Genomic DNA, 10,039 nt, shown 5'->3' with positions numbered 1-10,039 from the left:
TGAGACGCCCCTCGAAGTGTTCATCACTGAACGGCACCTTCGCTTTGCTAAAATTGTTGCCGTCGTTTAGAGCAACTCGAGCTGCGTCCGTCAGTTGTTCCCACATGATTAAATCCTGGTCAGTATGAAAAGTCCATGAAAGGAGAGCCCAGATCCATCTTGAGCTGGAATCGGAGAGATGTGTTGGAGTCATAGATATAAGTGCGGTGATACCGCCGACCCATCGCTTGGAAGCCAGCAAAATTGGATGCCACTTGTCTGATCTGCTTGTAATACTTTGTGTCAGACTTGGACATGGAGACCCCACCCCTTCAATCTTTGGCATATCCAAATCATGATTGTTGATCCACACAACGACACTTATCCAGTCATGGCGGTGTGTAGGGAAACCCGTCCAGAAATCTTTTGGGAAGTACCAAGCGTACATGATGGCCCACAGATCTTTGTACCACCCAGCTCGACCGTAGACTTGAGATCCCTTTGGAGCGTACTTGCATGCGTCATTTCCATTCGAGCCCTTCAGTCCACCGGTGACCTCACCGGCAGTATTCACAGCAGGAAACGACACGCACAACCCTTCTCGAACGTACAGTTGCGGCTTGAACGTGATAGCGGCTATTTCAGATGCGTTGACAGGCTCGGGCTGAGGAAAGGGTTCAACTTTGTCGTGATCGACGGTCGCAGTAGTACAGACGACCAGTGCTGCAAAAATTGTCGCGATGAGAGCTGGTGGACTCATCTCGACACGGAAAATGAGAAAATGCACTCTACATCGAATGGGCTAGCTAATGAACAGCACTATCGGTAGGAGAAGAAATATGCACGAAAGAGAAACGTACACATGCTTATGCTATACTGTATACAAGGAAGTGTTTTAACATAATTATTACGATTAAATTTGATTTTGAACTAACTCAACTCGACATCTTGAGTGTGCGTAAGGGGTTTATCCATTTAAAAATATAAAAGTATTCTAAGTTAATTAAGAGAGGATGTCAATTAAACAAAGAAAACTTTGAGCCGGCGGAACAGCTCCATTTTTTGCTGCTACTACCAATATGATATTCTCTATAGCGGTGTCATACTTACATAGCAATTAGAGCCCTTAGTGAATGTTGATAATTTATAAACAAGTCGCAGTTTTTTTTAATCGTAGCTTGATATTATAGTGTTTTGAACAGCCATTTTGTGCTGAAAACGTTACTTTGGGATCCGAGCATAAGAAGTTAGAGTAGTTTTGTGTCAGAATTACTCACCTCCTTAAATCCAGAGAACATACTATGGGATGTGTACTCTGTCGAATCGATTAGATCGTAAAGACCATGTACGCACGCACGAGAAAAGTGCATAAATATTGCTTTATTAATTTTTCAGCTTGTTCGGTCTTCATTAATTTCTTTATGGAAAACTGCCCCTCACTCAAATTTGGTGTTAGAACTTTTTTAATATTTTCTTTTAAACCAATCAAGAGGGCACTTTTTTATCGAGGTTCGGGTACAAATTCTAAATCTTCATCGCAAAAACGGGTAGATGCTTCCAATGTAGCTACTGAGAGAAAGCTTGAATCATTCGCAGCGCCGAGTTAGAATGGCCATGCTTCGTCGAGGCGGTCCTCGAAGTGTTCATCACTGAACGGCACACTCGCTTCTTTCCCAAAGTTGTTGCCGTCGTTAAGAGTGGCACGCGCTGCGTCCGTGAGTTGTTCCCACATGATCAAATTCTGGTACTCGCCATCCCAGCGGGTAAAACCCATAAATGTAGAGCCAAACCCAGCCTCATATTCGAATCGGAGAGACGTGTTGGAGCCATTCGTTGGGGCACCACTGAAATAAGATTCCTTTAGTTTAAGCTTCTTTTTGTACTTCGTGTCGGACTTGGACATGGAGACCCCTTCAATCTTGGGTATCTCCAAAGCAGGATTGTCGATCCACACAACGACACTTTTCCAGTCATGACGGTGTGTAGGGAAACCCGTTGTAGTGTGTGGCAAGCAAGGAGGCGTACCTCAACGGCAAGGAGGCTATCCTGAATCAAGAACCCCATCCCAAACTACAGCGTCGTCTATCAACATGAGGTTGCAGTCTTACTGCAACCCTGGTGCTCGACTCTCAAGGCTATGCCTAGGGTGAAGCCTTTGGTCCTGATAGGAGTAGGAGGAGTCGAGTAGAACGCAGGAGCAGGAGTTAGTCAAAAGGAAGCTCACTTCTTAACTTGCAATCAACAAGCACCAGCATTTCAGCAACGCAAAGCGGTAACTACCACAAAGTATACTTTAGTCCTAAGGGACCGCAAGCATGGCAACCAAGTCACATCAGTACGAAGCTGATGGGGACACAGTGATGAAGTCTGTAAATCAACCGGTATTCGAGTTCGTCAAGGCGCCGTGTTGAACGACTGGAGTCATGATGCATTGGTCAAATGGAACCAAGCACGTGACCAGTACGAGGAAACTATTCGGCAACGCTGTTTTGAGAGTCGTGAACGACCCGAGACCGTGATGAAACCAGTAAAATCCTCAATCGACCGGAAGTTGCTGAAGGTGGTATGCCTCTACGAGTTACGGAAGGCTGTGGATAACGTCAGCAGTGAGGAGCTCCTCATGCTGATTAAGCAGCGCATTGGTACTGTAAAGAACGAGCAGATCCCCGACTTGGACGAGTTGTTCAAGAAGAAGCTGAAGATCGACTTGGCAGAAGATGATATCGATGCTCGTGTACTACGCTACTACCGTGATTTCTCCTCCATTATTGAGAACCATGGTTTAGGAAAAATACTTGGTGTCGGAGACCCAGATGCAGAGGGTTTTGCGGATCGTATGAAGTTACGATGCACCATCTTAATCGACAACCTTGAGCCTCGTATGGTACGTGATGATGTCAAGCGACATTGCAAGTATGAGTGCAGAGAGGCGAAGAGAAACGATTTCATGCTCTTTAACATCATTAAAGAGAAGGCACGGGCTCAGCACAAGTATCACTTACTGTCGATGGAGCACAGGTCCAAATCTGGACCTAACCGAAGGTCTAGCCATAATGAAACGAAGACTAAAACCGGTAGTGGAGAACAGCATACTGCTGTGGAAGCCCGTAGAGACGGCACTCAGCGGAATTCATTAACGACTAATACTGGGTCTCAACCCCAGAGAAAGGAGTCAAAGCCACCCAAGACTGGCTGCTGGGTCTGTCAAGGCTCGCATTGGCTTCGTGACTGTCCGACAGCGACGGATGACGACAAGAGACGTGCTGTCGACAAGATGAAGGAAATAAAGGACCGGTCACGAGTTAAGGTGGTTCGGACTTTGCCTCAACCAGGGGAAGTGATGATCAACGAGCTCGTGGTCTTGCCGTATTGTGCTGACTCAGGATCTGACTCAACTGTTATCCCTCGTGCAGTGGTCGACGAGTTAGTTGCACTTGGTAGCGGTGTGGAGATGCATGTCCTACCCTCTCCAATTGAGGCTATCGTTGCTGGAGGTTCTACAGTTACCTGTTTTGACTCTGTTACGGTGGATGTCGTGCTGCAAACGGCAGCGGGTACTGTGAAGCTACCTGACGTGACCTGTTTGGTTATGGAGGGTGAAGAGACCGATTTTCTTCTTGGTAACGACACGCTCGTCTCACTCGGAATTGATGTAAACCAGCAACTTGAACAGCTGGCGGGGGGTTCACTTAGTGAAGATGTGGACCCATTTGAAGACGATGGATGTGCAGATCTCGAGCTTTCTGGTTTGGAAGTTCGCAGTAAATTGGAAGATATGGTGGTCGCCGCTGGGAATAATGGTTTTGACGCTGACTATCTCTCTTTTCTTCACGATACCGTGCTGGAGTATGAGGATATTTTTCGGATTGACCTGGGTGCTGGTCCCCCTGCCGACATTGAACCACTGCGAATTCAGTTGGTGGACGGAGCTGTGCCTTTTAGAGCGCGTTCACGGCGCTATGCCAAAGCCCAACGCATTTTCCTTCGGGACTACACGAAGCGGCTTGAGCTGATGGGCTTTATTCGACAAAATAACCAAAGTCATTGGGCATGTGCAGCTGTGCCTGTGGCAAAACCCAAGTCACCAGGTGATTTCCGGATGACAGTCGACTATCGCCCTGTAAATGCACTGACCATACCGATCGCTGGAGCAGCCCAGGATGTGACGGATTCTGCCGACGAAGCGGCCGGAGCTTACGGTTTCGCGGATTTCGACATGCCAAAGGGATTCTGGCAGCTTCCTCTACATCCTGACAGCCAGGAAATGATGAGTTTTGTTACGACCGATACGGTATGGACACCTACGCGCGTTCCACAGGGAGCGAGTGATTCGGCAACGCATTTTCAGAACGAGATGCAAAAGGTTTTTGCCGGGATGCTGTACGCCCACCTACTTGTGTGGATTGACGATATTCTCGTCTATGCGGACGATGCGCCTACGTTTATCGCTACACTTCGTGAATTCTTTTCTATTGTCCGCACTCACCGGCTGAAACTCAGCGTGAGTAAGAGTTGTTTGTTTCAGAAGGAGATCCGTTGGTGTGGCCGCATCTTCAGTGGCACTGGCATTCGCCATGACCCTGAACGCATCAGTGCGTTGCAAGCCCTTCCTCTCCCTACTACAGCCGCTGACCTCCAACAATTTTTGTGTGCTGCTGGGTGGATGCGCGATACGTTGCTCGACTTTGGCCGCACCATGCGCCCGTTGCATGACAAGTTGGAGGCGGTTTTGAGTGTTAATGGGCGAACTAAGAAACTAGCAGCCGGGGTGTTTCTTTCGTGGACTTTGGACGAAGAAGACGTGTTCAACTCCGCAAAAACCCTGCTTGGATCCTCGCAACTGTTGCATTTTCCGACGACGTCGTCCACAGTGGCCGTGTTTAGTGACGCCAGTGAACTGGGGTGGGGGCTCGTCGTGACTCAAGTGGATGACTGGGACTCTGCATTACCTGCTAACGAGCAGCAGCACCAACTTCTAGTATGCAAAAGCGGAATTTTCGACGAGACGGAACGTCGGTGGAGCATCATTGAGAAGGAAGCGTACCCGATCATTTGGGCTGCCCGCAACCTGGGCCATCTTCTCGTCCGCCCTTCAGGCTTCAGGCTGTTCTGCGACCACAAGAACCTGATCTACGTTTTCGCACCAACACACGAAGTTAAACGTCACGTGCGTGGCAAATTACAACGGTGGGCGTTATCTCTCACTGGTCTTCACTACCAAATCGACCACATCGATGGTACGGCGAACGTGTGGGCCGATCTACTCTCGCGGTGGGGCTCTTGTGGTGAGGCAGGGGTGCACGTGAAGTGCAAATTCGTCACGCGTAGCCAGCAACGCATTGACGACGCGACTGAACGCCAACTTGACGAGCTGCGTCCGCGTCGAGGCGACTTTGTCTTTCCGACCTTGAATGAGATCAGCCAAGTGCGACACCAACACAAGCGGAATGCACCCAGAGCAACGGTGTGCGATCACAATGGCATCATGACTGTCGACGGAAAAATATGGATACCAGAGTCCGTGAAGGAGCTACGACAGCGCATTCTCATTGTGGCTCATTGCGGTAGTCAAGGACACCGTGGACTTGACGCGATGATGACTACAGTCAAAGACCTTTTCTCGATCAAAGGCCTGGAACAACATTGCCGGCAATTCCTGAAACGATGCCTTCTCTGCAAACACGTGAAAGGTGGTAATGTGATTCCTCGCCCCTGGGGGCCTACATACGACGCATCTGAGCGAAACGAGATGCTCCACTGGGATTTTCTTTTTCTTGGTGACAGTGTGGGTGAATGCAAGTACCTACTCGTAATGAAGGACGGCCTTACTCATTTTTGTGAATTGGTGGCTTGCGATTCGCCAACAAGTGTCGTGGCAGCCATTTCACTCATGGATTGGTCGAAGCGTTTTGGTCCGCCTAAAAATTTGATTTCCGACCAAGGAAGCCATTTCAAGAACCAGGTTGTACAGCAACTTTGCAAACAGCTCTCCATTGAACAGGATCTAGTTCTAGCCTACGCTCCGTGGATCAACGGTACTATCGAGCGACTGAATCGAGATGTGCTGCAAGTTCTACGTGTTCTGCTGATGGAGATGAAGCTGGACACGCATGAGTGGGAATATCTCGTTCCGGTAGTGCAAGGGATTCTGAATCACACTCCAGTGGCTTCATTAGGCAACCGGTCCCCTGGTGAGCTTTTCACCGCGTTAACTAGACCTACACCATTTGAGACTATCGTAGTTGAGCGCAACGGCAAGGCCATGATGGTGACTGAGCCGGTGACTATTCCTGACGAAATGGTGGAGAACATGCAACGAAGTCTACAAGAAATGCACAAGGAGGTGGTGGACATTCGGGAGCGACGTCGGTTGCAGAACATGAGCCGCTCTAATGGAGTACCATGCAATTTCACTATCGGTGATTTTGTACTGTGGTCAAGGATCGACTCTCGCCTTTCGGTAAGCAAACTACTCGCTCGCTGGGTGGGACCATTCGAAGTTGTCGAGGAGCACCCTCATTCCTATATGATTCGCCACTTGGTGAGTAGCCAACGCTACATGGTGCATGGATCCCGGCTCAAGTTCTACCGTGACGGAAGCCTGGGCACCAGCGAGGAACTCCTGGCCCATGTCGGCAACCAAGGTATGGTCCTTGGCGTCGAAGATTTTAAGGATCACCGCAAGACCCAACATGGATGGCAGCTTCTCGTGTCCTGGGTCGGTTTGCAGAACGAAGAAGACTTCTGGGAATCTCTTCAGAGTCTCTACAGTGATATACCTACGCGTGTGGAGAATTACGCAGCTCAAAGTGGCGACAACGAGTTTGTACAGGCCCTGTCGACCTTTCAGCAAAATACCAGAGCCTAATTCGACGTGTAGGTCAAGTTATGGATCAACTTCAACGTGTTGCAGTGCAACTTGACCTGTAACACTGTCCCGTCTCATGTATGGACTGTTTTTTCGCAACCGGTGACAGATTTCCATCAGTCGTGACATTTGGTGACATATGTCTTTCTGACTTGGATTTCCTATACTTGGAGAATTTTCAATACAAGAGGCTCAACATTCATATCTGCATATCAAGACGGTACTGGTATGGGTTCTTCGGGGGCAGTGTAGTGTGTGGCAAGCAAGGAGGCGTACCTCAACGGCAAGGAGGCTATCCTGAATCAAGAACCCCATCCCAAACTACAGCGTCGTCTATCAACATGAGGTTGCAGTCTTACTGCAACCCTGGTGCTCGACTCTCAAGGCTGTGCCTAGGGTGAAGCCTTTGGTCCTGATAGGAGTAGGAGGAGTCGAGTAGAACGCAGGAGCAGGAGTTAGTCAAAAGGAAGCTCACTTCTTAACTTGCAATCAACAAGCACCAGCATTTCAGCAACGCAAAGCGGTAACTACCACACGGATCCATCGTTTCCAGTTCTTACCGCCGAAAGCAGTGACACCAGCCCACACTATCCAAGGCCTTGGACCCTTTATTCTTGACCTCGAAGGCGATTTCTGAGCTGAGTTGACCCGCGAGTTCAGGCACGAATGAATAGCACATAGCTACGAAGATCAATCCAACGGCTCCGACCATCGTCATCTTCGGGTTTGCATCGCAAATAAGCCAGAAGCGCCCTTTATCGTACGTCTATTAGAGAGTTCGCTGCCAAGTTCGGCACCAACCCGATAAAGACCAGCCAGGTCGTCCACACAATACACACGACATCGTCGGAATTCCAGGCACACCAAAAGCCTGCGTACACGAAGATACCGCGGTCGGCGATTGGACAATTATCATGACATGGTGAGTCCTCGCCCAAGCTGGCACCAATATTCGCTGTGGTGTTTGCAGTGACCTTCTTCTCTGACACGTCTCATACGTAGCACAAATCGGGCCAGTTACACAAATGTTGATATATTTGTGGCCTTCCACGCCGTTCTTGAGCTCTTTAATCGTAGGTCCAGAAGGGATAATTTAGTGTGTCTTCGCTTTAGGTCTTTTGTCAGCTAGTACTTTAGTATCACTTTCGACACGAGGTCTACCTAAACTGTTCTTGTTGAGCTAATGACTCATGATGAACGGTACTGTAGTGCACGTGCAATGTGCGAGTCGCACCTCCGTTCAAGTCAATAAGACTTGTCAGAATCAATTGTTATTTTTAGCCTGTAAAGGTTGCTTGCCTGTTGAATAAAAATACTTACACAACAAGGCTTTCGAGGAAAGCTGGCATGTAAGATTTTTTATTCTCACGAAGTGTTAGCACCCGAGAAAGAAAAGTTCCAGTCTTATGCCTACATGTACTACAGTGTAAATGGTCGAGAGCATCAGTAAGATGCAACGCTAATAGCTTTTTTATAAAGGAACCTTAACATTCTGTTGTGTCGTGTCAGTAGACTACTATTAATACTTCGAAGTACTACAGTACTGAAGTAGTGTATCGTCCACTTCGGCAGTTCAAACTGTCCGTCATTACTCAAAAGCATTTCTCCTGTGACACATACGTCTCAGGTAGAGATTTTGGAGGATACGAGGTTCTATTAGACACATTACCTCTACAACGAAGCCAATGTCGATCTATACAGTGCTACGCTTCACACCCCGGTCGTCTATTGGTTGTATTTTATGCCTATATATTACGCGTTGCTGGCTTTCCTCAGCGCGTTTTGAACCTGTTCTCACTATTCGGCGCCGTTTTCGCCACACCCAGAAGTTTATAAACCTCTCTAGTATCCAGTTGAGCGCTATGCCAGCTATTATTATAAGCTGAGTGCGTTGTAAGCTCGTAGCGATATCCTCTGTGTTTTTGACCTGTTTGGCTTGTATAAGCATTGACGCTAGGACGTCGTACCATGCGAGTAGTGAAGCGAGCCCGTGGCGAGCGGAACGGAGGGGAACGACATGATACACTGTATTTGGACGAATCATAATAAGCCATTTACAGTTCTATTAATATTAATACCAGTAGTATATCAACCCAATTTGCTGGAGGGGGGGGGGATAAAGGGCTAGAAAGGATAAGGGGAGGCACAATATTATAGCGGTTTAAAGGTTTTACATTGATTTTTTTTGAACAGAGCTCCGAATAAAGTTACTACAGCACAACGTTTTGTACATGTATTAATACCAGTCGAACAACCCAAAATACTTTAACAATAACCTTTTTCCCTACTGCTTTAACGTCTTTTACTCGTGCGTATCCATTTGGTAAATTGTGGCCTCGTGAGGCAGCAACATACCCAATATAAAGGCAACCATGTCTAAAAGTGTAAAAACGCCCTTGTGTGGAAGACTTCGCAGCTGACTCGCACATCAATTCATTTTTGAAGGTACGACAGCTTCTTGTAGCAATAAATCCTCCACCATCGTACTCAATGCAATCACATCATCTTCGTACGAGTCAATCACGAGATTAGTGAGCAATCCGATGCCATCTTGCGGTAGTGACGTCGAGTAATCCACTCGTTTAGGCACAATATGGACGCAGTTGCGCATGACGCAGCCCGAGAGATCAAGACCCGAGTCTGGTGGGATACGTTTTCCAACCAGTTTCGTCCGTGTACAAGCCAGAGAATTCCTCTTCTCCGCGTGATACACATCTCCATACAATAACCAGGCGATCCGGCTCCACAAAGCGGCGCATGACCATCAAGGCATCCAGCCACGTATCCACGCCACGTCTCTTGCATGGACTGCGGTATTTTACTGCAATCGTCTCGTCCGTCTCGCCTAAATACGAATGATACCGGTTTTTACTATACTGTCGTTTAACCGCATTCCACATCGCCGAGGCCGCTCGTTCAAAGTGGAACGGAAGGATGTTGACGTCCTGAAGCTCTGCGTAAAGTTCGTCCTGGTCCGCTGCCCCTTGTCTCGTCCTCACATACCATGTCGCTTTTCGAAGCGAGTCGTCCACCGACGTCTCCATCCCATTCTGGTGGAAAACGCCATCTATCTGAGCGTACAGACCGCCCAGTTCACTCAAAAAGAGCTCGTACATACTGCTAGAGTCTTGGCTACCGAGACAAAGTCTCTTTTGTGGCCTCTGATTCGCTAAAAACGGAAACATTCGGGCG

At 48.2% G+C, this 10,039-nt stretch overlaps 2 protein-coding genes and 1 pseudogene across 2 annotated transcripts; all 3 read right to left on the bottom strand.

The window, feature by feature from the left end:
* Position 1: 1 nt before the first annotated feature.
* Positions 2–739, bottom strand: PITG_22877 (annotated as a pseudogene; the record flags this gene model as incomplete).
* An 843-nt stretch (positions 740–1,582) lies between these two features.
* PITG_22876 (NPP1-like protein) lies at positions 1,583–1,969 on the bottom strand (the record flags this gene model as incomplete). The annotated part of the gene is made up of 1 exon (XM_002903364.1): positions 1,583–1,969. A coding segment is annotated over one exon (387 nt), but the record flags the coding sequence as incomplete, so codon positions are not given.
* A 6,831-nt stretch (positions 1,970–8,800) lies between these two features.
* On the bottom strand, positions 8,801–9,891 carry PITG_09078 (uncharacterized protein; the record flags this gene model as incomplete). Its single annotated transcript, XM_002903363.1, has 2 exons — positions 8,801–8,872; positions 9,571–9,891. 2 exons carry the CDS (start codon positions 9,889–9,891, stop codon positions 8,801–8,803), a joined length of 393 nt encoding a protein of 130 aa, XP_002903409.1.
* Positions 9,892–10,039: the final 148 nt, after the last annotated feature.

The sequence above is a fragment of the Phytophthora infestans genome, genomic scaffold (genome assembly GCF_000142945.1).
Source record: "Phytophthora infestans T30-4 supercont1.14 genomic scaffold, whole genome shotgun sequence".
In the NCBI taxonomy this organism is placed as follows: Eukaryota; Oomycota; class Peronosporomycetes; order Peronosporales; family Peronosporaceae; genus Phytophthora; species Phytophthora infestans.
The sequence above is the reverse complement of the archived record's forward strand: the minus strand, read 5'-3'. Positions and strand labels throughout refer to the sequence as shown.